This window comes from Astatotilapia calliptera, chromosome 12, assembly GCF_900246225.1.
Source record: "Astatotilapia calliptera chromosome 12, fAstCal1.2, whole genome shotgun sequence".
Classification (NCBI taxonomy): Eukaryota; Metazoa; Chordata; class Actinopteri; order Cichliformes; family Cichlidae; genus Astatotilapia; species Astatotilapia calliptera.
Genome location: NC_039313.1, coordinates 17,300,330 through 17,327,705, shown reverse-complemented (window position 1 = coordinate 17,327,705; position 27,376 = coordinate 17,300,330). Strand labels below are relative to the sequence as shown.

The 27,376-nt window shown below is 39.8% G+C and overlaps 2 protein-coding genes and 1 long non-coding RNA gene across 4 annotated transcripts; 2 read left to right on the top strand and 1 right to left on the bottom strand.

Annotated features, from left to right (window-relative positions):
- Positions 1-1,784: 1,784 nt before the first annotated feature.
- Positions 1,785-2,932, top strand: LOC113034159 (SUN domain-containing protein 5-like). Its single transcript, XM_026188525.1, has 3 exons — positions 1,785-2,405; positions 2,494-2,618; positions 2,726-2,932. Exons 1-3 carry the CDS (start codon positions 2,348-2,350, stop codon positions 2,918-2,920), a joined length of 378 nt encoding a protein of 125 aa, XP_026044310.1. The 5' UTR covers positions 1,785-2,347; the 3' UTR covers positions 2,921-2,932.
- A 3,376-nt stretch (positions 2,933-6,308) lies between these two features.
- LOC113032937 (uncharacterized) lies at positions 6,309-10,908 on the top strand. The gene is made up of 3 exons (XR_003273967.1): positions 6,309-9,145; positions 9,254-9,373; positions 9,462-10,908. It is a non-coding gene; the product is annotated as an uncharacterized LOC113032937 (long non-coding RNA).
- Positions 10,909-17,911: 7,003 nt separating this feature from the next.
- On the bottom strand, positions 17,912-20,791 carry LOC113034253 (uncharacterized). 2 transcript variants are annotated; one of them, XM_026188663.1, is made up of 4 exons: positions 20,492-20,791; positions 19,181-19,310; positions 18,829-18,962; positions 17,912-18,756 (listed from the first exon to the last, which is right to left on the bottom strand). In XM_026188663.1, exons 1-4 carry the CDS (start codon positions 20,609-20,611, stop codon positions 17,980-17,982), a joined length of 1,161 nt encoding a protein of 386 aa, XP_026044448.1. In that variant the 5' UTR covers positions 20,612-20,791; the 3' UTR covers positions 17,912-17,979. The 2 variants fall into 2 exon arrangements, with proteins under 2 accessions (XP_026044448.1, XP_026044449.1); XM_026188664.1 differs by lacking the exon at positions 20,492-20,791 and adding an exon at positions 19,924-20,122.
- Between the last annotated feature and the right edge of the window lie 6,585 nt (positions 20,792-27,376).

The window sequence follows — 27,376 nt, the reverse complement described above, 5'->3', positions numbered from 1 at the left end:
TAGCAGCAAGAACGCAGGAATGCTTTACAAACATTCAGAGATGGACTTACACACTTGCTTTACTTCTCTCGGGATAACTTTGTCAGAGATGAAATGCCGGGTTGCTAGCGAAGCTCCACAGGCTATTCAGACTGCCGACAGGTCCTGCATGCCACAGCCGCTCTATCACGTGATGCATACTGCTCCGACGTTCTGAGGCGAGTTATGGCGTGTTGCAAGTTTTGTGAGGTGCTTTCGTGATATTTAATGGATCGGATTACATTTTTTATTTTTCTCCGATATCCGATCCAGTAATTTAGGTCAGTATCGGACCGATACCGATACGTAATATCGGATCGGTCCATCTCTACCACAAATTATTCATAAAGATCAAGTAGGGTTTATCAAGAATAGACACAAATCCTGCACTGGCTCCATATTTAAATGCACAGAAGGACTTGATACGGTGGAGTGGAGATATCTGTTTAGGACCCTGGAAAAATTTGAATTAGGCGACAACTTTTGCAGATGGATTAGAACCATATATTTGAGGCCAGAAGAAGCTGTATTTACGAATGGGGTACTCTCTCCTTTTTTGAGTATTTCTAGATCAACACGTCAAGGATGTAATTTAGGTCCACTTCTATTTACCATCTTTTCAGAGCCATTAGCTATTCAAATGAGAGAAAATGCAGAGATTAAAGGTGTATTTGGGGAAGGTAGAGAACACAAATTGTTCCTGTACACAGATGATGTTCTGGTATTAAGCCAAGACCCTGCTAATTATATCACAACACTATTAGAGGTGACTGATAATTATTCATTGTTTTTGGAGTACAAAGTTAATTGGCATAAATCAGAGGCGATGCCAGTTTCCCAAACTTGTAGTCATAACCTAATATTGGGCTTTAACTTTAAGTGGGTGGACAAAGGAATGAAGTGTCTTGGAAATGAATTGAACCCAAATATTGAGGATATTATGGCTAACAGTGTGGGAAAATTAATAAACAAAATCAATACTATATTCAATTGGGATAAGATCAGGTGACTGACTTTGGCATTTAAGAATATTCCACTTCTTTGCTTCAAGAAACTCATGGGTTGGTTTGGATGTATGTTTTGCGTCATTCTCCATCTTTATTATGAAACGTCACCCAATAAATGCATTTAGCTGGATTTGAGCAGACAGCATGTCTGTGAACACCTATGAATTCATTTGGCGGCTTCTGTTCTGTGTAACATCGTCACTGCCTTTTTGGGTTTTTTTAAAAGATCCAGTCGTGAAAAAGTTGCGGGTGACAGGTGATGTGAAGAAATGACAAATTAAAGCTGACAGTGTTTACACGTGCTTCCATGGCAACTGCATCAGACAGAATGTTATTGGATTTGAAAAAAAATGAATTTATTAGTAAACCTTTGTGTTTGCAGCATTCAGCATACTTTTTTAGATCGCAGCGAGAGAGGAAAAAAAACGACTAACATACACTGATCCACTAAACATCAAGAGTTGGGAGTTCGCCTTGTAATCGGAAGGTTGCCGGTTTGAGCCCCGGCTTGGACAGTCTCAGTTGTTGTGTCCTTGGGCAAGACACTTCACCCGTTGCCTACTGGTGGTGGTCAGAGGGCCCGGTGGCGCCAGTGTCCGGCAGCCTCGCCTCTGTCAGTGCGCCCCAGGGTGGCTGTGGCTACAATGTAGCTTGCCATCACCAGTGTGTGAATGTGTGTGTGAATGGGTGGATGACTGGATATGTAAAGCGCTTTGGGGTCCTTAGGGACTAGTAAAGCGCTATATAAATACAGGCCATTTACCATTTACCATTTAAACATCAACCAGAGACAAGTGAACACCTGATCCCTAAAGGTATGAGCTTGGTGCACATTGCTTTAAAGACGCTACATTCTGGATGAACATTCTCAGGTGTGCCGACAATGGAAATCTTCACCTGTAGAATAAGTCTTTAAACTTGTGTGTCATCTTTTAGGGTCTTCCGTCGGAGAAAATACAAGAGACAAGATCCCTTTATGAACCCTCACACACAGCAAAGTAAGGACCACCACTAAATTTTAACATTATTTAAAATGAGAGAAGAAGATTCTGTTATCAAACTGTAAACTCACCTGTGGTTCTCTCTTTGCAGACAAAACAAGACTTTTAAAGACCATCACCGCTTTCTTACTGCTGCCCCTTCTGACTTTTGGTGAGTGACTCAGAACTTTCTGTCAGACAATCCTTCCTCACACACAAGTAAAACCTGGACCATTTGTCCTCACATCCACCCCTAACCTCTCTACTTCGTGTCTCTTAGGAATTGTGAGCTGCACAATTTTCACCAAAAGTAAACAAGAAGTGTCGTCTCTGAGGCAACAGATGACAGAGGTTCATCCTGTGGCAGACACTCTTCCAAATTTCACCTCAGAATCTCAAGGTACGGATCTTCATCTGTATCGACATTATTTATACATGAATGTACACAAAGAACACAAATAATTTGTCTGTGATTTGTGTGAATTCAGGAGTCATGATCCTAATCGACGTCTCCTCGTGGACATACTTGCCTAGAGAGAACTCTGCAAAGTGGTGGTTGTGCAAATTTATGCAGTGGGTGGACCCCACCAGGGCCAAGAGGAGAGTAATCCAAGTAAGAATGACATAGTTTGCACAGCAAGATTTAAATTGATATAACATGGAGAAAAAATTTACATTTATGAACTCTGGGCAGCGTGATAATTAATTTTCTTTCCTCAGGAATATTTGCCTGTGCCTGCAGGGAACTGCTGGCCCCTGGCAGGTCAGAGTGGGGTTGTAATCATCTCACTGTTCCACCCAGTCTCCATCACTGCTTTGACACTGGGACATCTCCCAAAACACCAGTCGCCTGATGGAACCAACAAAATTAATTGGCATAAATCAGAGGCGATGCCAGTTTCCCCAAGCTTGTAGTCTAACCTAATATTGGGGATATTATGGCTAACAGTATGGGAACATCGTCACTGTCTTTTTCTTTCTTTTAGATGGAGGAAACAGTTGCGGTTGACACGTAACGTGAAAAAAATGACGAATTAAAGCAACTTTGCTGACAGCTTTTACACATGCTTCTATGGAAACCGCGTCATCCCATGTTATGGGATTTAAAATAAATTTAATTTCTTAGTAAACCTTTGTGTTTGCAGCATTCAGGCCATACTTACTGTGATTGCAGCTTAAAACACAAGACTAACGTACACTGATCCACGGATATTGAATAAACATCAACCAGAGACAAGTGAACACCTGATACCTAAGGTTATGAGCTTGGCGCACATTGCTTTAAAAACTTATTGCAGCAGCAGAGATTCAAAGATTTGTTTAAATGCTGAATGATTCTAAGTAGAGAAAGTATACAGCTTTTAATAATAAATTTTAAACTTTTCATAGTGATGAATACATTTCCTGTTTAAAGAGTCAATCACTGATCATTTTCTGTCTTTCTGCCATTTTGCAGTGATGGTATTAAGAAGCCTTCACCTGCAGGAGTCAGGCTATTAGGTTGCTGGACTTCCGGGAATGGAGTAACACGTGTCTCTAAAAAATAGTTGGGTTTTTTTTTTCAACCCTACCTACAAAGTCTTTGTGCTACAGCGGAAGTTAGTCTTATACATACTTATACATTGTATTATAACTTTATTTGAGAAGAAATGGCATCCAACCTAAGAAAATAAAAGCACAGGAGGAGTGGTGACTAGGCCCGGTGCAATCTCAGGCGAGAGTTCGAGGACTGCCCAAGGGCAGCGTCCAGCTCTACGGACGCTGAGGAACAAATTCAACAGGGCGACACACGCGATGTGGATACTACTGCTCTAAAATTGGAGCTTCTTCAATCCATTAAAGAGGACATTAGTACAGTGTTAAAAGAAGAAAACAGAAATGCATTGAAAGAAGATTTTGACAATATTAGGGCTGATGTGCAAGGAATGAGAAATGAGATCGCTGACAACATGCCGGCGACGCGCGTCGAAACTGATGGAGCAAAGGCCATGGTGAAAGAAGTTGAGGATGGGCTGTCAATGTGGACCGATGAGGTGACCACACTGCAATCTACAGTAGAGAGTATGAAGAAGGAGCTGTCTTACTTGAAAGATAAATGTGTTGACATAGAAGGCAGGATACGAAGAGCAAACATCCGTATCATAGGGATCCCGGAGGTCCCGGTCTCAAGCTCCTCCACAGCCGTATCCGTGCTACTATGTGAAGTGCTGGGTATGGATAAAGAAGTTATTGTCGACCGCTCACACAGGAGCCCTATCCCGAGAAATTCAGGTGGTAACCCGTGCACCGCCATAGCCAAGCTTCACTATTACCAGGATTGTGTGGAAATTCTACGATGTGCCAGGGCCCAAGCTCTGCTTAAGTTTAACAGACAATCTATTGCAATATTCCTGGATTTTACATCCTCAGTAGCCCGGGCTTGGGCTGCATATAAAAGAGGTTCATAAGCTTCTTCATAAACAGGAAGGTGTCCGTTTTGGGATTATGTTCCCGGCGTGACTTCGTATCAAGCACAACGGGGAAGAGAAAGAGTTCCTGGATGCGGCGAAGGCAATGTCAAAGAACATATTATTAGTGCTTGAACAGGCTTCGCCTGGTATCCTACATGGGAGCACGGTTGGTGGTATCAGTCATTGCTGCGTATGCGTGATTCTGTTTATCACAGCGTCCACGTTATGATAAAGAGTTTGGAGTAGGGCTGGGCGATATGGCCCAAAATTCATATCTCAATGTTCTTTAGCTGGATGGCGATATACGATATATATCTCGATATTTTTTTTTAAAGCCATGAAGTAAGAACAAAAAGAGAGTTCTTAGTCAAAGCTGTGTCCCAGATCTCACACAAGCACTTTTATTAACATACAGCGTAGATGTACATGAAAAACTTGCTCAGAAATAAATCAGCATTTATTAAATAATAATGCTCCATAAATAAAATAAAACAATGTTGTTTTTGTGCATAACAAAAAGCTCACAATTGTGCAGTCAAAATGTAAACTAAAAAGAAGCTGAGCATAATGACAAAGACAGACAGATTTCGCAAGTGCTCTGTTCCCAAGTTCTACCGCGTGACTGACAGCCCTGAGTTTGAAATCTGCTTCATAACCATGTCTCTTAGCAGGTGCCATTTGTGGTCCTTATACACACACAATACGGTAATATTACGTTGAAGCACAGTACGTATCACTCCGCGTGGCTCCTGACTACTGCAGCCGTAATGCTCCGACAATCCATCAAGTGGCGCGGCATCGTAGCGTACAAAAGTCGTACTAAAACATTTTTTGACAGGTTTCTGAGCGCCGTGTACCTCATACATTTGGTCCACGGTCAGTAAGCATGACCAGATTCATACATAAGGCGCACTGTCGATTTTTGAGAAAATGAAAGGATTTTAGTGCGTGCTTATAGTCCGAAAAATATCGTAGCCTATACAAGTTTTGTAAGGTGGTTTGTTTCAGGGCAGGAGGCTGGGAGACTTCACGCAGTTTCACACACTCTTCATTTTGCACTTTATGGCCCTGTTGTAAATGGTGAAAATACTAGTAGTGCTAGCTATATAGCATGAACGTGTTAGCGAGCTAACTGCTAGTGCTAACACTAACCGCAATGCTAACCGCTAATGCTAACCGTATTTTTTATTTTTTTGTACATTTTATTTTTTATTATGCATGTCTTATGCCTGGTGGTGCAGCAGGGATGTCCAAATTCAGGCTGCATCCTCCGAAAACCGGGTAGGCTGGAAGTGAGCGACTGTGAAATTGGACGGTCTAGCCTTCAGAATTACGTCACAAGCTCTCTTGGTGGAGTGAAACTCAGCCATCTGCTCCTAGCTATCCAAAATATGACCATATGCTGCCGTAAATTCTTGACCATCTCACACTTCTGTTTAATCAGTTTTCTGTTTGATGTTTATTCAACTGTGTGAAAACCCAGAGTAATCCTCCTGAGGGATTAATAAAGTTATATTTAATCTAATCTACTAACTTCAATCTCAGCCAAACTGATTTACTCACGAACAAATAAAACACTGAAAAAAGCCAAACAATAACATTTTTAAGTTATCTTAAGTGACTTATATATCATGTTAACCTGAGTAGTTAAAGACCGCGGGGGGTCTGAAAGCGATGTGCTGGGAGTCCGCTGCTCTCTCCGGCTCAGATATTTGAAGTTTACACAGCTACATTCTCACCTGAAAATATGTTAAAAGTTTATTTTAGGACCCAGAAAGAGTAATATTGAAACTAACTAGCTGCCGCCATTGTTGGAAACTGGAATTGGCTGGGCTGCGCTATGAAATCTGGGATATGGTTTTTTAATTTTGTTGTCGGGGTGGAAAATCGGGAGGAATTCGGCAGAATGGTGGCTCCAGGAGATTTTCGGGAGGGGCACTGAAATTCGTGATTCTCCCGGAAAAAGGGTTGGCATGTATGCTTAGAACAGATATAACGTTTCTTCAGGAAACGCATTTGCGTACCTCTGATCATTTCCGAATCCAGACTGGATGGGTAGGTCCGATATTTCACTCTGAATTTAACTCTAAAGCTCGGGGGACAGCAATCTTGATCAGTAAAACTCTACCATTTACAGCTACAACTGTAGAACTGTAGTTGTTATAGCTGTAGGGCATCTATATGGTTTTGCTTTGATGTTAGCAAATGTCTACACCGCTAATTGGGAAGATAATAGTTTTTTCACTAATGTCTTTGCATGGCTCCCCAATTTTCTTTTGGATAAAAAAACTTGTCCCTTTAGTTAAGAGTTTTTTTTTTTTTTGAAAGACATAATATTCCCTCCCTAGGAGAAGATGCAATCGTTAGTCTGGAGGAACCTATTTCTAATTTTGAAATTGAAATGGCATGCAGTCTGGAAAATGTCCCGGCCCCGACGGGTATCCATCTGATTTTTTACAAAAGGTTTTCTTCCCAATTGAATTCACTGTTAAAATCAACTTTTGAAGAGTCCTTCTTTTCACAATCCTTGCCTCCAATAATGCGTCAAGCAGTGATCTGTTTAATTCTAAAAAAGGAAAAAGACCATTTAGATTGTAGTTCATATCGTCCAATATCTTTGTTGAACAAGGACAGCAAGATTCTTGCTTATGTGTTGGCCCGTTGCTTAGAGAAGTATTTGTCCTCCATTATTTCACCAGACAAGACGGGCTTTCTTAAAAATAGGCTTTATTTTTTTAATATTAGATGTCTATTAAATATAATTTATACCCATGTTAAAGGTAATACATTGGAAACCGTAATTTCGCTTGACACAGAAAAGCCGTTTGATCGGGTGAGATGGGATTTTGTTTTTCATACGCTTAAAAAATTTGGCTTCAGGAGTAATTTTGTATCTTGGATAAAAGTATTGTATTGTTCCCCTCTAGCAGCTGTCTGGACCAATAATAATTTGTCCCCCTTCTTTGAGCTCCAACGCGGTACATGAAAGCGATGTCCTCTGCCTCCTCTTCTTTATGCCATCGTAATTGAACCACTAGCTATAGCTCTGAGACAATGTGCTGATGTTGAGGGAAGACATCGAGGTGGTATTGAACATCAAGTCTCTCTTTATGCCGACGACATGCTTTTATTTATTTCCAACCCTCCGAATAGCCTCCCCAAACTTCTGGATATACATAAGGAATTTGGGACAATTTCTGGATATAAAGTGAATTTTGGGAAGAGTGAGTTTCTGATACAAATACTTGTATAAAACTATCTTCCTTTATTGTCTAAGTTAAAAGAGGACTTTGGAAAATGGGAGTTCTTGCCTCTTTCGCTGGGTGGTAGAATAAATATCATCAAGGTGAGTTTATTTTCTAAATTTCAATATTTTTTTCAATGTCTTCCAATTTTTTAACGAAATGTTTTTTTTTAACAGTTTGAATAGTCAAATTTCTTCCTTTATTTGGAAAAAAGCCACCTAGACATATTACAAAGATCGCAGAGCGCAGGAGGCTTAGCACTCCCAAATCTTTTGTTGTATTACTGGGCATCAAAAATAAGGGCATTATTGAAAATTAGCAGTAGCTATAAACCTATGTGCGGCACATCAGTTTCATGTCTTGCACTTGAACTATGTTAAACTGCACTGTCCCTTTTAAATAAATAAATTCAAAAATAAATAAATTCAAATTGTACTGGGTAAAAGATCATGATAATTTATTTTCATGGGTAACACTGGAAAAGTAGTCAGTGAATCGAGGCTCCCTGTTGTCCTTGTTGTGTGCCCTGGCAGGACCTATCTCAAGCTTCACCACAAATCTTCTTGTTATTCATTCACTGAAGTTATGGTACCAGCTCAGAAGTCACTTTAAACGGACTGAGCTCTCTCTTATTGCATCACTGCATAGACATTGTATGTTTCCTCCCTCCTTAATGGACGAGGCAGTTATTATATGGACAGAGCTCAGAGTAACTTCGATGAATGCTCTTTTCGCGGACAATATCTTCTGTTCATTTGGACAATTGGTGTCCAAGTTTAAGATTCCTCAGTCACTTTTTTTTTTTTTTAGGTGTCTTCAACTCAAGTATTTTGTTGTTTCTAATATTGATTGTTTTCCGTCCTGCCCATCTCCATCTCTTTTGCACAAAGTCTTTGATCTTAAACCAGATGCTAAGTGAGTTACTGATGTTTATGAGCTGTTAAGTAATCACAAACTGCCCACATTGCAATCACTTAGAGGAACAATGGGGAAGAGATCTGGGCCAACAGATTGCAGATGAGACTTGGCATAGGATAATCAATAGGATTTTTTTCGTCATCTATCTGCCTTGAGCATGTGGTGATTCAGTTTAAAGTGGTTCATTGTCTCCATTGGTCAAAAACTAGACTAAGCAAAATCAAGGATGGGATTGACCCCACATGTGACCGGTGCAAACAAGAACCTGCTTCTTTATTTCACATGTTCTGGTATTGTGTGTTATCTTTTACGGTCTTCCGTCAGAAAAAATACAGGAGACGAGATCCGTGTATGAACTCTCACAAACAGAAAAGTAAGGACCACCACTAAATTTTAACATTATTTAAAATGAAAGAAGAAGATTCTGTTATCAAACTGTAAACTCTCCTGTGGTTCTCTCTTTGCAGACAAAACAAGACTTTTAAAGACCATCACCGCTTTCTTACTGCTGCCCCTTCTGACTTTTGGTGAGTGACTCAGAACCTTCTGTCAGACAATCCTTCCTAACACACAAGTAAAACCTGGCCCATTTGTCCTCACATCCACCCCTAACCTCTCTACTCCGTGTCTCCCAGGAATTGTGAGCTACACAATTTTCACCAAAAGTAAACAAGAAGTGTCATCTCTGAGGCAACAGATGACAGAGGTTCATCCTGTGGCAGACACTCTTCCAAATTTCACCTCAGAATCTCAAGGTACGGATCTTCATCTGTATCATCATTATTTATACATGAATGTACACAAAGAACACAAATAATTTGTCTGTGATTTGTGTGAATTCAGGAGCCATGATCCTAAGCGACGTCTCCTCATGGAGACTTTGTGGCGGTTGTGCAAATTTATGCAATGGATGGACCCCTCCATGGCCAATAGGAGAGTAATCCATGTAAGAATAACATAGTTTGCACAGCAGGATTTAAATTGATATAACATGGAGAAAAAGTTTACATTTATGAACTCTGGGCAGCGTGATAATTAATTTTCTTTCCTCAGGAATATTTGCCTGTGCCTGCAGGGAACTGCTGGCCCCTGGCAGGTCAGAGTGGGGTTGTAATCATCTCACTGTTCCACCCAGTCTCCATCACTGCTTTGACACTGGGACATCTCCCAAAACACCAGTCGCCTGATGGAACCAACAAAATTAATTGGCATAAATCAGAGGCGATGCCAGTTTCCCAAACCTGTAGTCTAACCTAATATTGGGGATATTATGGCTAACAGTATGGGAACATCGTCACTGTCTTTTTCTTTCTTTTAGATGGAGGAAACAGTTGCGGTTGACACGTAACGTGAAAAAATGATGAATTAAAGCAACTTTGCTGACAGCGTTTACACATGCCTCTATGGCAACCGCGTCATCCCATGTTATGGGATTTAAAATAAATTAAATTTCTTAGTAAACCTTTGTGTTTGCAGCATTCAGGCCATGGTCCAGACTTCGGTCTCCTGTGTTATGGTCAGATGAAACAAAAATTGAATTGTTTTGTCACAATGATGTTTCCTTCATTTGGCGTAAAAAAAAGAAGCCTTCAACCCAAAGAACACCATCCCCACTGTCAAACATGGTGGTGGGAACCTAATGCTTTGGGGGTATTTTTCAGGCTTTGGCTCCATCAAACTACAAGCAGGTACATCATCTAGGTTTAACTTAAACTGCAGTATCAGGCAAGGGTGCCCCATCTCCCCATACTTATTTCTAATCTGTGCTCAACTCCTCTCTGACTATATTAAACACAGTCCTCTGAAAAGTATAACAATTGCGGATAAAGAAATATTAATTAGTCAGCTTGCTGATGACTCTCTTTTTAAAAAACGCTTCGCAGGTGCAGATAGCCATTAACACAATGCCTTTTCTTTAGCTTCAGGACTCCACTTAAACACTGGCAAATGTGAACTGCTTGCAGAAATTGTACCAGTCTATCTATGGCTGGCATCCCAGTGAAAGAGTCTGTCACTTACCTTGGTATCATCATTAATAAAAATCAATCCACCAGGTGCTCCCTTAATTTCACTCCAATTTAGCATAAAATGCAACTTAAGCTAAATGCTTGGCTCCAGCAGGATTTATCCATTATAGAGAGAGTTTTACTCACGAAAGCGGAGGGATTATCTCGTCTAACTTATGCTGCTTTGTCTCTTGATGTAAATAAAAAAAACTCTGGTGGGCTTCTTTATAACTTTATATCGAAGAATAGAATTCATTATATTAAGGCTACGTCCACACGTACACGGGTATTTTTGAAAACGCAGATTTTTTATTTTTTTTTATTTTTAATTTAAATTGTTGTTATTGTTTTGGTGAAATTAATTTCTTCAATGGCAGACATAGACAAAATACAAAAATACTTTATTTAATTAATTTAATGATATTACTGGCTAAATTTCATATACATCTAAATTTTATAAAGCAAAACCATCCTTTCAGTGCTATTTAAATGAAACCAAACATTATATTAAAACCATACAACATTCCCAAAATGTAAAAGCTGTCAAAACTATAAACTTATGTTCCCTGTTCAATATTATGTGATTCTTTTCTAGACTGTATCTATTTGTTCTTTTACGAAACCCCCCAACATTGTGTTTTGTTAAGTTATATTTGTGTTTTGTGAATAAAGCTTATTAAAAAAGAAAAAGAAAGTTCCTTGCTTATCTCATCCTTATCTAATTCTTCTTTTAAATACTTACCTGCAACAAAATCCCAGTTTCATCATATCAATCATTCTCTTATCCTTGGGTATGTTGCTATTCCAGCTACCACACTTTGGACAGGTCCCCAGTCTGTCGCAAAGCTAACACGCAAAGACCGACAACCCACATTTCCATATATATATATATATATATATATATATATATATATATATATATATATATATATATATATATATATATATATATATATATATATATATATAGTTGTTTTTTTTTTAAAGAACCCATGTGTGTGTGTGTGTGTGTGTGTGTGTATGAACAGCCATTGATACCAGACAACTATAAAATATATATGGCTTTGTAATTAAGAAAAATTTAGTAGACACAATTACCACAGCATCTGCAAAGCAGGTAGTGTAGATAAACACAGCTTAGCTTGCTATATCCATCTTGGCTATTAACTCTTGCAGCACTGGGTGTTCTGAATTTTGGTTCCAACGAATTGCTAAACCTTTTGAAGCCAATTGGCTCACATAGTTGTGTAGATATCCCAGTCCCAATAAACATATTCGTCAATGCTTCCTCTCGCTTGTGATGTTCCTGTGAATTGACCAACCAGTAGCCATGGGGTCGCCGCTGGAAGCACTGCATTAATGTTTTTTGTGGCGTTGTCTCGGGATGCATCACGCTGCCTTGCCTGGGGTTAGCTTCTGTTTCTGGGGATGAGGGTTGGGCGTGCTCCCTTACCTTCTCAAGGTGCAAGCTTTTCAAGTGCACTTTAAGGTTTGTGGGATTTTTTTCCCTTTAGAAATATCCCCCATATTTTGTCTCTTTCCACTACAAGACACTTGCTTTTATCTAAAACACAGTCATATTCAAAGTAATCCCAAATTGGAGCAACGTACTTGCCACCTGCTGGCATAATGAGACACAGCAAGAAAAAACCTGGAAACTAAACTTCATTTTCACCCTAGACTATTTTCGTTATAAATTTAGTTAATTTTAGTTAGTTTTGTGAACATTCATTACGGTTTTAGTTAGTTTTCCTTTTTTCACAAAGTCTCCTTTTTATTTTTATTTCCGTTAATGAAAATGTTTTTTCACTTCTAGTTTTCGTTATTTCGTTAACGGTAATAACCTTGGTACCAGGCACGTCCAGAGGGGGGGCTAGAGGGGCTTGAGCACCCGCCCCTTTCCTGATGGGTGCCCAAAGTGCCCTTTTGTTGAGTGCCCCTCAACAATAATATTTAACTATTAATCACAGTTTTGCTAAATAAAAGGATCTGGCTTGCATCAGTCACATGATCACATTTAACCAATGATCGCCCTTGACGGCAGAACGCGCTGGTTACGAGCCGGGAACGAGCTCACAAAGAGCACGCGCATTTTTTGCGGTCCGGAGCTGTAGGAGAAACACAAGTTAACTCAGAGACACAGACTGATGCCACAAAACCAGTAAGTAGGTGTACAGCGTACACTGTAGTGTATAGCACCCAGGAGTATTAGCTTATTACGTACACGTTGGTAAGCTGTCTTGTTGCAACTGACGAACTGAAACAAACGAGCGTGTTGTGCAACAGCGCGACAAACATTACCTGTCCTTTTATTAACTGCACAAGTAGTGCTGGTCACAGCTGCTGGCTACCTGGCTGTCATGGGTCTGTAGCTCTGTCACCGTTTTAGGGAACATATTTAGTTTTAAAGTAAGTTTCCGGGCTTTTCCTGCCTTTCTGGAGGGATTATATTCCACTAAAAAACGATCTAATATGCATGTCCACATAATAATAATTATAATTATAATATATTAAAAAACACACGCTGTATTTTAAAGAACATACATTAAGAAGCAGATTATATTAGATTTATATTTTAAATAAGACAAAAGTTGGATTTTACAGCAGTAAAATGATTGTATCTCTACAGTTTAAAAATGTAATAAGCTTTGCCCCTGCACAGGGTGGATAGTGAAACAAATGGAATCATCATAATGACATTATTTCATATTTATTACTTCCCCCTCCTCATTGCTTTATTATTGTAGCTCTAGTAATAAATAATAATGTAAGGATTCTGGATCAGCACCATGATGCCCATAGTATATACAGTATTCTGAAGAAGGTCTAAAATGTCACTGTGTGTGCGTGCGTGCGTGTGTTTTATGTATATGGATTATTTTAAATTATTACTCATGATATAACATTGTCCAGACATGGCTGGTAAGGACATGAGGAGGAAACAGCAGGAGCTGTGTGAGGCTACTAAAGGCAGTGCTATAACATTTTTCTCTCATCATTTTATTATAGATTAAGTGCAAGAGTTGTTAGGTGTGGATAATTAAATTATAGTTTATTGCAATAGCAAGTTGTGCCTTGTTCTCAGATAGACAGCAAGTGGAGAGTGATATATGAAAAGATGGGATGGAAGGAAGAAGAGAAGCAAAGAGTGATTCACAGGCAGAGCCTAAGCGCTGTCACCAATCTTTGCATTTAGTTATTATCTCATGACACTTGTTTAATCAGCTACCATCTCTCCTATGGACTTTTTAATGTCTACAGTCTCAGATCAACACAGCCCTGCCCTCCAGCACTGTCCACAGCAACCCCTCAACAGCAACATTGTACCCATCAGGTAAAACATCGGCTACGTTTGCTTTGCCTTGTTGCCCATATTAGATTCTTGATGAATGTGTGTTGTTGTTATTCAGCCTGGCTCAATGTGCCCCTTTTTAGCTTTAAGCACCCGCCCCTTTAAACCTCTCTGCACGGCCCTGCTTGGTACCGACAATGTAAATCTTCACCTGTAGAATAAGTCTTTAAACTTGTGTGTCATCTTTTAGGGTCTTCTGTCAGAGAAAATACAGGAGACAAGATCCCTTTATGAACCCTCACACACAGCAAAGTAAGGACCACTACTCAATTTTAACATTATTTAAAATGAGAGAAGAAGATTCTGTTATCAAACTGTAAACTCACCTGTGGTTCTCTCTTTGCAGACAAAACAAGATTTTTAAAGCACATCATCACTTTCTTGATGCTGCCCCTTCTGACTTTTGGTGAGTGACTCAGAACCTTCTGATTCTATACTGTCAGACAGTCCTTTCTAACACACAAGTAAAACTGGCCCATTTGTACTCACATCCACCCCTAACCTCTCTACTTTGTGTCTCCCAGGAATTGTGAGCTACACAATTTTCACCAAAAGCAAACAATTAGTAACGTACGTCTCTGAGGCAACAGATGACAGAGGTTCATCCTGTGGCAGACACTCTGCCAAATTTCACCTCAGAATCTCAAGGTAAGGATTTTCATCTGTTTCATCATTTATACATGAATGTACACAAAGAACACAAATAATTTGTCTGTGATTTGTGTGAATTCAGGAGTCATGATCCTAAGCGACGTCTCCTCGTGGACATACTTGCCTAGAGAGAACTCTGCAAAGTGGTGGTTGTGCAAATTTATGCACTGGGTGGACCCCACCAGGGCCAAGAGGAGAGTAATCCAAGTAAGAATGACATAGTTTGCACAGCAAGATTTAAAGTGATATAACATGGAGAAAAAGTTTACATTTATGAACTGTATACACACATGGCCGCCACAGCCACCAGGTCCAACTCCAGGAGGATGTCCTGGAACAGGAGATTCACATCATGGATGTTCAGCCGACAAATCTGCAGCAGCTTTGTGTGATCAAAATCTCAGAGGAAGGTACCCAGCTCCTTGTTGAATCTGTGCCACAAAGATTAAGCTGGCTCTGGAGGCAACAGTAGGCCCAACCCAGTACTAGTAAGGTGTACTTAATAAAATGCCCGGTGAGTGTAAAACTGCAGTATAGTATTAGTCAAGCTTTATTTATTTATTTATTTATTTATTTATTTTATTAAGCTGTTTTTTTTTATTTTGTGCATTTTTTTTAAGATGCGGTCGGGAAAAAGTTGCGGGTGACAGGTGATGTGAAAAAATGACGAATTATAGCAACTCTGCTGACAGTGTTTACACGTGCTTCCATGGCAACTGTGTCAGACAGAATGTTTTTGGATTTGAAAAAAAATAAATTTATTAGTAAACCTTCGTGTTTGCAGCATTCAGCATACTCAGCATACTCAGATACCTGTGATTGCAGCGAGAGAGAGAAAAAACGACAAGCATACACTGATCCACTAAAGATCAGCCAGAGACAGGTGAACACCTGATCCCTAAAGGTATGAGCTTGGTGCACATTGCTTTAAAGACTTATTGCAGCAGAGATGCAAAGCTTTGTTTTACCTCCTAAGACCTGAACTCTTTCATGGCATGCCTTTTTAATTTCTCTTTGTTATTTGGGCTGTAAAAACAAAGAATTACTTTTTTTTGTTTGTTTCGACCTGATTTTTGTTTCTGAGAAAAATGAGATCCACATATGAGGACATTCACTTTAAATCTCAATGGCAGTATAATGTCCTCATAAGTGGATATCAGCCCCTTGTAGAGCAAAATTTTGCATTTTGGTCTAGACAACCCAAAATGTGTTGTGTGCACATATGTGGAGGCCAGGTCTTAGGATGTTAAATATATTGAATGATTCTAAGTAGAGAAAGTAAACAGCTTTTAATAATAAGTTTTGATTTTACATAGTGATGAATGCATCTTGTGTTTAAAGAGTGAATCACTGATCATTTTCTGTCTTTCTGCCATTTTACAGTGATGGCACGAAGAAGCCTCCGCCTGCAGGAGTCAGGCTATTATAGGGAAGACGGAGCTCCAAATATTTCATATAAAGAGACCTCATACAAGTATGTGTGTGGATGCTTTTGGGACTGCACGCTACATTCTGGATAAAACATCCTCAGGCGTGCCGACGGTGTAAATCTTCACCTGTAGAATAAGTCTTTAAACTTGTGTGTCATCTTTTAGGGTCTTCCGTCGGAGAAAACATAGGAGACGAGGTCCCTTTATGAACCCTCGCATACAGCAAAGTAAGGACCACTACTCAATTTTAACATCATTTAGAATGAGAGAAGAAGATTCTGTTATCAGACTGTAAACTCCCCTGTGGTTCTCTCTTTGCAGACAAAACAAGACTTTTAAAGCACATCATCACTTTCTTGATGCTGCCCCTTCTGACTTTTGGTGAGTGAGTCAGAACTTTCTGTCAGACAATCCTTCCTAACACACAAGTAAAACCTGGACCATTTGTCCCCACATCCACCCCTAACCTCTCTACTTCGTGTCTCTTAGGAATTGTGAGCTGCACAATTTCCATAAACAGCAAGAAAGAAGCAGAAACAGCAGACACTCAGCCAATTTTTGAATCTCAAGGTAAAGATCGCCATCTTCATCTGTCTCATCATCATTTATACATGAATGTACACAAAGAAAACAAATAATTTGTCTGTGATTTGTGTGAATTCAGGAGCCATGATCCAAAGCGGGGTTTCCTCATGGACAGAGAACTCTGTGCGCAAATGTATGCAGTGGGTGGACCCCTCCAGGGCCAGTAGAAGAGTAATCCAAGTAAGAATGACATAGTTTGCACAGCAAGATTTAAAGTGATATAACATGGAGAAAAAGTTTACATTTATGAACTCTGGGCAGCGTAATAATTAATTTTCTTTCCTCAGGAATATTTACCTGGGCCTCCAGGGAACTGCTGGCCCCTGCAGGACAATTCCTGTAAATTGTCCTGCACAGAGATGAGTGGGGAGGAGTAAATGTGTTTCAAATGTTCTTTTGTACTTTTTAATGTGTTTCAAATAAATAAATTTTGTGTCTTAAAAAAGTTTTAGAACACGTCGCAGCATTTCCTTTTATGTGATATGGTTGGATCATAACGTGTTTCAAAAATAATGTTTACACCACCAAGGTGATTCCCAAAGAACCTTTAGCCATGAACCTGGCATATCTCAGGATAGTGTGCATTGTATCAATAAAATAAATCAGAAGAAACTGGACAAGTGGAGGACCTAAAAACCCAAAAACTAGCCCACAGCAGATAAACAGTACCTGAAAATCAGTGACAACGGGTCTGATGGAGAGATGAATCCATATTTTACATTTTTGGTTCAAATCATCGTCACGATATACAGACAAGTTCAGAAGAGAGGTACAACTGTATCTTCTGCTACTGTGTGTAAAACATGGTGGAGGCTCTGTCATAGAGCTGCATTTCAGCCAGTGGTGCCAGAGATTTAATCAAAACTGATTGAACTGTGAACCCAGAAAAGTACAGTCAGATTTTGATCCACCAGTCAATACCACCTGGAAATATCTGATGGTCAGAGGTTTTATTTTTTTAGCATAACAGTGACCCCAAGCACACTGTCAATGCAGCAAAAACATACCTAGACAGTAAAAACACAATGAAACACTAATAAAGGTGGTCACAACCAGATACTGACTTTAAGCTTGTTTGGATCTCAGCCACTGTTCTTTCTATATTAGATAGTGTGTTTTGATCAATCTCCACCCATATCTCTTTTCCTAGCAAAAGTAAGAAATGAGAATCTGGTGATTTTTGCAGGGTACTGTGTAACAAATGTTTTTGCTAATACTGAACCTTACCCAACCTAAGAGGAGTCATATGTATAGTAATGTACACACACGCACAAAATAAACCTTTATTTGAATATAAAACGTTGTTCCATTGAAAAACAGGTCTTATGTTGACACTTTTACCTGCATATAAGACTGGAGTACAACACATGAGCTACGCCAGTGATGAGGTTGTGGTTGGCAAACTCGAGGATGAGGAGCAGGATTGGGTATTCGCTGCGTCTCTTTTCAAGGCTGAAGTCCTCACTTAAGCCCATCCAGTGAAGCAGCAGCGTCCGCATCGCTTCAGGGAACAGCTCTGTGGCTAGTTCCTCAGCAGGTGGCAGGTCGCTGATGCGCTCAATGTGCTGAAGTTTAAAGCCCTCCACCTTCTGGCTGATGCTGCTGTTGGCTGCATGAAACTGCTGGCCAAGCCAACGTCCTATACAAGTGAGCAGGCTGCTTGAATACACTGGGCCCCAGTCTTTGGCCTTTAGCAGAGCCAGCACAATCTCCGTCGCATCTTTTTCTTCAAGTCTCCCATTTATGTAGCGATCAATGTTCTCCAAAAGCAGCAAGACCGTCTCCAGCTGCTCTGAGCAGCTTCGAGGCTCCGAGGAGAACTGTTCATCCAAGCGGTGCAATTTTTGTCTCACTGTGGATATTACTACTTCTCTTTGCTCAGATTGTAAGCTCTGCTTGGGAAGAGAACAATAATCATGATCTGCTGATGTGTCAGCAGTGTCCATGCTACTAACATCTACCACATCCTTGTCAGCCTGGAAATAAGGAGGCTGTGATATTACACCCTTTGATTGTGAGTCACGCTGGCTGAGCGACCCTGAAGGGTCCAGCTGCACGCTGAGGCTGTAACTCACTTCCAGAGGGCTGTCACTGATCTGTGCTTTCCAGACATCCTAGGGGACAGATGTGATTAAAACATGCATTGTGACAGAAAAATAAAATTATCACGTATACATGATGTTTACCTGGAAATTCTCCAGCACAGCAAGCTGATCTTGCTTACTGTACAACTCAAAGGCTACTCGAAAAAGTCCCTGAATGCTGTAGAACCACAGGCTGTTATTTGCAGAGGGTACCTTCAAGCCGTGAAACCTGAAAGCTTGAACACAATCAGGGGGATCAGTGTGACAATGTGTCTGTCCTGGTGGGTGACTTTTACCTAAAAATAAGGTGCATATCAATGCGATAGCATGAGCTTGTCTATGTTTATTTCCCCCTAGTCATATTTATTTCATTTGATTGTCTACACCCACCCCGTGGTTTTAGAGGCACAGGTGTAGTTAATGTTTAACTTCCACTGGTATGTCTGTATTTTACCTGAGGAAAAAGTTATTTTTGTTGCAAGGCCTTTCTTGGCAAACTTGGCATGGTGTCTTGGATGGTTTTCTGTACGCACATCAGTCTTTGAGAGGAGATCGGCTCCCAAATAGAGCGGAATCGTTGAACCCTGAAACAGAGAGGATGAATATAAGCCACCGCCGTATAAAGCCTGACAATAACGTACACTGCCTGACCATGTTAATGGTATACATGCTCAACTGCTCATTAATGTGAGTCTATAATAAGCCAATGACATGCCAGCACCCCAGTGCATTTGTGCATGTAGACATGACCAAGACAACCCGCTGAAGTTCAACGCGAGCATCAGAATGGAGAAAAAACATGATTTAAGTGACTTTGAATGTGACATGGTTGTTGGGACTTTAGCCACACAAACATGCTTTTACAGAGAATTTCTCTGGGTGAAAATGTCTTGATGCCAGAGGTCAAAGTAGTCTGGCCAGACTTTTGAGTTTTCAGCTGAAAGGAAGGCAAGAACCACTCAAACATCCACTCATCCCACCTAAATTATGCAGAAGAGCATCTGTGAATGGACAACATGTTGAAGCTTTTAGCAGATGGACTACAGCAGAAGAAATCCACACTGGGTGCCACTCCTGTCAGCTAAGAAAAGAAACTGACGCTACATTTTGCGGGTTTGGGTGGAGCAAAGTTTAATTTGGGACTCTTAGTGCCAACTGAACAGAATTTCAACAGGCTACTTGAGTATTGTTGCTCACCATGTCCAGCTTTTATGACCACAGTTTACCCATCTTCTGCTTCCAGGAGGATAACATAGCATGTCACAAAGCTCAAATAATCTCAAACTGGCAGCGAAAATGAGTTCACTGTACACACATGGCCGCCACAGCCACCAGGTCCAACTCCAGGAGGATGTCCTGGAACAGGAGATTCACATCATGGATGTTCAGCCGACAAATCTGCAGGAGCTGTGTGTGATCAAAATCTCAGAGGAAGGTACCCAGCTCCTTGTTGAATCTGTGCCACAAAGATTTAAGCTGGCTCTGGAGGCAACAGTAGGCCCAACCCAGTACTAATAAGGTGTACTTAATAAAATGCCCGATGAGTGTAAAACTGCAGTATAGTATTAGTCAAGCTTTATTTATTTATTTATTTATTTTACTAAGCTGTTTTTTGTTTTTAGTTAGCTACAGTACTTGTTTGTTAAACATTACTTATCACTATCCAATTAGAAAGTCTGCGACCGTCCTGCAAGTAAGGAGATGTGTTTATTATGCTGGTGGTAATACATCACCCTCTTGGACTACCTGTGAACCATTAACTCACCTGTTTGGTGCTCTCTGTCAGTCTGAACGATGTCAGACCCACCAGGTGAATGAAACGAATCCTCCTCGCGCCCCCGTCCCGCTGCGGTAACGTCAGAGGGATAACCGAGCAACCTGACATTACTGGAAGTCTCAATTAAGTGCTGTCCCATAGAAATGTTCCTGCGGGAAGAGTCACTGCAAATCAAAGTAATAAAAAGATCAACACAAATGACTGCACACGAAACAGAAACAAAAACATATGCTTTAAACCCTCAGCGATGACTCGCAGGGTAAGGTTTGCTTTACACATGCGCGAACTTTTACGTACTTCCTGTCATCGCTACAGATTAGAAAGAGCCGTTTCCTGGCTGGTGTCGCTTTTAACTTTATCTAATTCTTCTTTAAAATACTTTCCTGCAAAACAAATTGGAAAAATACACAGTACAACTGCATTAATGAGAAAAAAATATACAAAAGATAATGAATATGAATTCCACAAGAAGTCTTTTTTTTTTCTTTTGGCGACAGTGTTTTAAAATATAAACCACTATCTTTTTTCTTCTTTTCTTTTTTTAAAAGCAGAATAAAAGGGTGAGAATTTTATGTTTGATAAATAATCAACAAATGAATGCTGTACATTACTGGAGAAACTGGGACAGGTAAAAACAATAATCATAGCTAATAATCAAATGCAGAGAGATGTATAAACACATAGTGAGTGAGAAAGGTGACTGAAGAGGAAACACTCAATGCATCCCCTAGAAGCCAACACCTATTGCAGTGTAACTAAGGGAGGATTCAGGGTCACCGGATCCAGTCCTAAGTATACACTTTATTAAAGTTTTAAATCTAATCTTAACAGCAGAGACGGCGTCTGTGTCCTGAATCCAAACTGAGAGCTGGTTCTACAGAAGAGGGGTCTGAAAGCTGAAGAAGGCTGTGCCTCCCATTCTACTTTTAAATGCTCTATGAACCACAAGTAAAACAGCAGTCTGAGAATGAAGAGCTTGTCAGCGGTGATACAGTACAATAGGGTCATTAAGATGGGGAATGATTATTCAACACCTTGTATGTGAGGAACAGGATTTTAAATTTGATTACAGATTAAACAGAGAAAGGAGAGTGCAATATAGAAATATGCTCTCTCTTTCTAGTTCCTGTCAGTACTCTTGCTGCAGCATTTTGGATCAACTGAAGGCTCTTCAGAGAGTTTAGTCATCCAGGTCTTTATGTCTTTAAGACATTCCTGCAGTTTTAACTAGTTGGTGTGTTGAATGAAAAGATTGCATAAAAATGTGAGGAGCTAAAGCGTTTTTAACACAATCCCTTAATTTCAGGGGATTCAAAGTAATTGACAAATTAAATAACAGAAAAATAAATGTCCATTTCTAATACTTGATTAAAAAAAACCCTTTACTTACAATGACAGCCTAGTTCTTGAACTCATGGACATCACCAGATGCTGGGCTTCCTCCTTTTTAATGCCCTGTCAGGCCTTTACTGCAGCGGCTTTCAGTTGCTGTTTGTTTGTGGGCCTTTCTGTTCAAAGTTTGTCTTCAACAAGTGAAATGTATGCTCAACTGGGATAAGATCAGGTGACTGACTTAGGCATTTAAGAATATTCCAATTCTGACAAATTGCAAACTCCCCTAACAGAGGCAAAGTAAAGGAAGGATCTGTGCAATGAAAGCTGGAAAGTCACCAGGGATAGATGGCCTCCCAGCAGAGTTTTATCACAAATTTAGAGATTTGCTACGTCCATTTTTAACTGAGTATTACATGAAGCCTTTGAATATGGACGGCCCCCTGCAAGTTTTAATCTGGCCATAATATCAGTAGTTCCAAAGGCGACAAAGATTTAACGGATCCAGGCAATTACAGACTGATAAATTTAATCAATGTGGATTACAAAATTCTATCCAAAGTACTAACAATGAGGCTGGAGGTTGTACTACCACAAATTATTCATAAAGATCAAGTAGGGTTTATCAAGAATAGACACAAATCCTGCACTGGCTCCATATTTAAATGCACAGAAGGACTTGATACGGTGGAGTGGAAATATCTGTTTAGGACCCTGGAAAAATTTGAATTAGGCGACAACTTTTGCAGATGGATTAGAACCATATATTTGAGGCCAGAAGAAGCTGTATTTACGAATGGGGTACTCTCTCCTTTTTTGAGTATTTCTAGATCAACACGTCAAGGATGTAATTTAGGTCCACTTCTATTTACCATCTTTTCAGAGCCATTAGCTATTCAGAGAAAATGCAGAGATTAAAGGTGTATTTGGGGGAGGTAGAGAACACAAATTGTTCCTGTACACAGATGATGTTCTGGTATTAAGCCAAGACCCTGCTAATTATATCACAACACTATTAGAGGTGACTGATAATTATTCACTGTTTTTGGAGTACAAAGTTAATTGGCATAAATCAGAGGTGATGCCAGTTTCCCAAACTTGTAGTCATAACCTAATATTGGGCTTTAACTTTAAGTGGGTGGACAAAGGAATGAAGTGTGTTGGAAATGAATTGAACCCAAATATTGAGGATATTATGGCTAACAGTGTGGGAAAATTAATAAGCAAAATCAATAAAAATTTGGATAAATTGAGTAAACTAGTTTGACATTGTGGGGAAAAGTAAACAGTAAAAATGGTTATATCAACAGTCATCAGCTATTATACAGGAATGTTGCCCATGTGTATCCCGCGACAGATGTTCCAAAGCTATAATAATATGATAAAAGATTTTCTTTGGAAGGGTTCGAACCCCTTATTAACATTAATCGACTTTCCCAACCAAAAAAAAGAAGAGGGAATAGACCTAGGCAATATAGAGTATTAAAGCATCTCTTTTAAAAATGGCTAGATTAGGCAAACATTGCGCAATGAAAACCGATATAGATTGGATTTTAATAGAACAAGAGCTTGCATCTCCATCCACACCAATTTATATTTTATCACAAAAAGTAAATAAAGAGGGTAAGATGCAAAATCCTATTTTGAAATTTCAAAAATGGTGTGGTTGGACGTGCATAAAAATATAAACTTGTGCCTTAAAAGTATGCCACCTTGTGGGATAATCTTAAAATAAAAATTGGTAAGCAGACTGTTTACTGGGCACAATGGCTAAGAAGAGGTATCAGAACTGTTGTGACTTATTTGAGGGAGATTTTTTCATGTCATATGAGAATATTACAAATAAGTTTTGTTTGGAGCGCTATTGTCATTTTTGGAAGTATTTACAAATAAGAAACTGTTTAAAAGGAAGAGTTACAATAACACACGAAAGTAACCCGATAGATAAGGAGGGATTTATGCAGCACAAAATTCTTAATATATATTATTATACTCCTTCAGCGCTGTATTGAATGGGTGTTGGTAGAGAGGACTTGTGTTGGAAATGTCGACAAGTAAAGGTACTGATACACGCCCTCTGGGAATGCCGGCTGTTTTTTCCAGTTTGGAACAGTGTATTGAATTATATGCAGGGATGGATACCTTGTAATTTGTCCAGATCACCTAAATCATGTCTACTGGGAGACAAAGGAGAGATGCCACAGTTAAATAAACACCAGTTTAGAGTGTTAAGCACTGCATTGGTAACGTGCATTTTTTTTAAGAGGGAAAAAGTTGCGGTGATGTGAAAAAATGACGAATTATAGCAACTCTGCTGACAGTGTTTACACGTGCTTCCATGGCAACTGTGTCAGACAGAATGTTTTTGGATTTGAAAAAAAATTAATTTATTAGTAAACCTTCGTGTTTGCAGCATTCAGCATACTCAGCATACTCAGATACCTGTGATTGCAGCGAGAGAGAGAAAAAACGACAAGCATACACTGATCCACTAAAGATCAGCCAGAGACAGGTGAACACCTGATCCCTAAAGGTATGAGCTTGGTGCACATTGCTTTAAAGACTTATTGCAGCAGAGATGCAAAGCTTTGTTTTACCTCCTAAGACCTGAACTCTTTCATGGCATGCCTTTTTAATTTCTCTTTGTTATTTGGGCTGTAAAAACAAAGAATTACTTTTTTTTGTTTGTTTCGACCTGATTTTTGTTTCTGAGAAAAATGAGATCCACATATGAGGACATTCACTTTAAATCTCAATGGCAGTATAATGTCCTCATAAGTGGATATCAGCCCCTTGTAGAGCAAAATTTTGCATTTTGGTCTAGACAACCCAAAATGTGTTGTGTGCACATATGTGGAGGCCAGGTCTTAGGATGTTAAATATATTGAATGATTCTAAGTAGAGAAAGTAAACAGCTTTTAATAATAAGTTTTGATTTTACATAGTGATGAATGCATCTTGTGTTTAAAGAGTGAATCACTGATCATTTTCTGTCTTTCTGCCATTTTACAGTGATGGCACGAAGAAGCCTCCGCCTGCAGGAGTCAGGCTATTATAGGGAAGACGGAGCTCCAAATATTTCATATAAAGAGACCTCATACAAGTATGTGTGTGGATGCTTTTGGGACTGCACGCTACATTCTGGATAAAACATCCTCAGGCGTGCCGACGGTGTAAATCTTCACCTGTAGAATAAGTCTTTAAACTTGTGTGTCATCTTTTAGGGTCTTCCGTCGGAGAAAACATAGGAGACGAGGTCCCTTTATGAACCCTCGCATACAGCAAAGTAAGGACCACTACTCAATTTTAACATCATTTAGAATGAGAGAAGAAGATTCTGTTATCAGACTGTAAACTCCCCTGTGGTTCTCTCTTTGCAGACAAAACAAGACTTTTAAAGCACATCATCACTTTCTTGATGCTGCCCCTTCTGACTTTTGGTGAGTGAGTCAGAACTTTCTGTCAGACAATCCTTCCTAACACACAAGTAAAACCTGGACCATTTGTCCCCACATCCACCCCTAACCTCTCTACTTCGTGTCTCTTAGGAATTGTGAGCTGCACAATTTCCATAAACAGCAAAAAAGAAGCAGAAACAGCAGACACTCAGCCAATTTTTGAATCTCAAGGTAAAGATCGCCATCTTCATCTGTCTCATCATCATTTATACATGAATGTACACAAAGAAAACAAATAATTTGTCTGTGATTTGTGTGAATTCAGGAGCCATGATCCAAAGCGGGGTTTCCTCATGGACAGAGAACTCTGTGCGCAAATGTATGCAGTGGGTGGACCCCTCCAGGGCCAGTAGAAGAGTAATCCAAGTAAGAATGACATAGTTTGCACAGCAAGATTCAAAGTGATATAACATGGAGAAAAAGTTTACATTTATGAACTCTGGGCAGCGTAATAATTAATTTCTTTCCTCGGGAATATTTGCCTGTGCCTCCAGGGAACTGCTGGCCCCTGGCAGGTCAGAGTGTAATCATCTCACTGTTCCACCCAGTCTCCATCACTGCCCTGACACTGGGACATCTCCGAAAACACCAGTCGCCCGATGGAACCAAAAAAAGCGCCCCAAGAGTGTTTTCTGCCTATGTGAGTGACATGATTTTGTTGATAGTCTAAAGATTTCACGTTTTTTTGTATTATAATTCTCACCAAAACCTCTCTTCTTCTTCAAGGGAATGTTGACCATAGGGGCAGAAGGGACCTTTTTGGGAACTTTCCTATATGACAGCCAAGGAAGAGAATTTCAGACCTTCAACCTACCAGTGAGTACAACACAAAAACATATTAGAGCTCTTTCAGTCATGCTGTTTTTAATGGGCTCAATTTGTAACCAAATAAGAAAAAACTGATGACAAAATTTACTGGGATGCACTGACAGCTGGTCTGGGAGGGGCTACTACCGCACAATGTTATATAGCATTTACTTTTCAACCTGGTTGGTTCTTTTCATTACCACCTCTCTCTCATTTGTCAACAGTATACAAACAACAGCATCTTCAGATATGTGAAGCTTAGGATTGAGTGGAACTCTGGAGATCAAGACTTCCCCTGCCTGTATAATTTTAGGGTCCATGGCAAACTCTTTACCTAATAAATGATTTGAATGACTGTGTTACCTGGGTAGTAAGTGAGTGACCAATTCTTGGGCTCTGGGGGCTCACAGCTGCCCAGGTACAGGCAGGGGTCTGAGGAGACCTGCAGGAGGAGTGGGGACCATCTTATTTTGAGTGATGGTGCAGGATCCAATATATTCCCCAACATATTTTTTCAGATTAGATCACCGAAATTTCCTTTGCTATGAACTTATAAGCAGTTAATTTAACTACTGAGTTAAATTTTGCTGTGTGTTCTCAATGCAATACCTTAGACTGAGCTGAAGTAGGAACATACAGATAGTTGGGCAGACCTCCAGGATCAGATCCATTCAGTAGACTGACTTTTACACAATGAGCCTATAATCCAGGTGTCTGTGGAGAATTTGCCAGACGTGGCTCTGTTGCTCATTGAGGGTTCTAGAAAAAAATCAAGATGTCGTCAAGGCAGACAATAACAAGAAAAATAAAATAAAATTCCTGAGGACATCATTAACAAGAGCTAGGAAAAAAGCTGGGACATTTGTGAGGACGAACAGCATCGCCAGGCACCTTAAATACCCAAGGTGGGTGTTGAAGGCTGTTTTCCATTTGTTGCCCTCACGAATCCTAACCAGATGGTAAGCATTTCCAGTTTGGAAAAGATGGACGTACCCTGCAGGAGTTCAAAGGTGGAAAAAAGGAAGAGGTAGTGGAACTTGTTTTTAACTGTAATCTGGTTAAGGGTGCAGTAGTCAATACGGGGATGGAGTGTTTTGTCTCTTTTCTCAATAAAGAAAAAAACAGCAGCTAAGAGTGAAAAAGATGGGCAAATGATACCTGCTCCTGTGTTAATCTCCCAAACATGAACAGAACAGTCTAAACAGATTTAATTCCCAGTAATTCGTACAGTTCCTTTAATGTGTGAGACATGAATAATGTGCCCTGGTTAGTCATT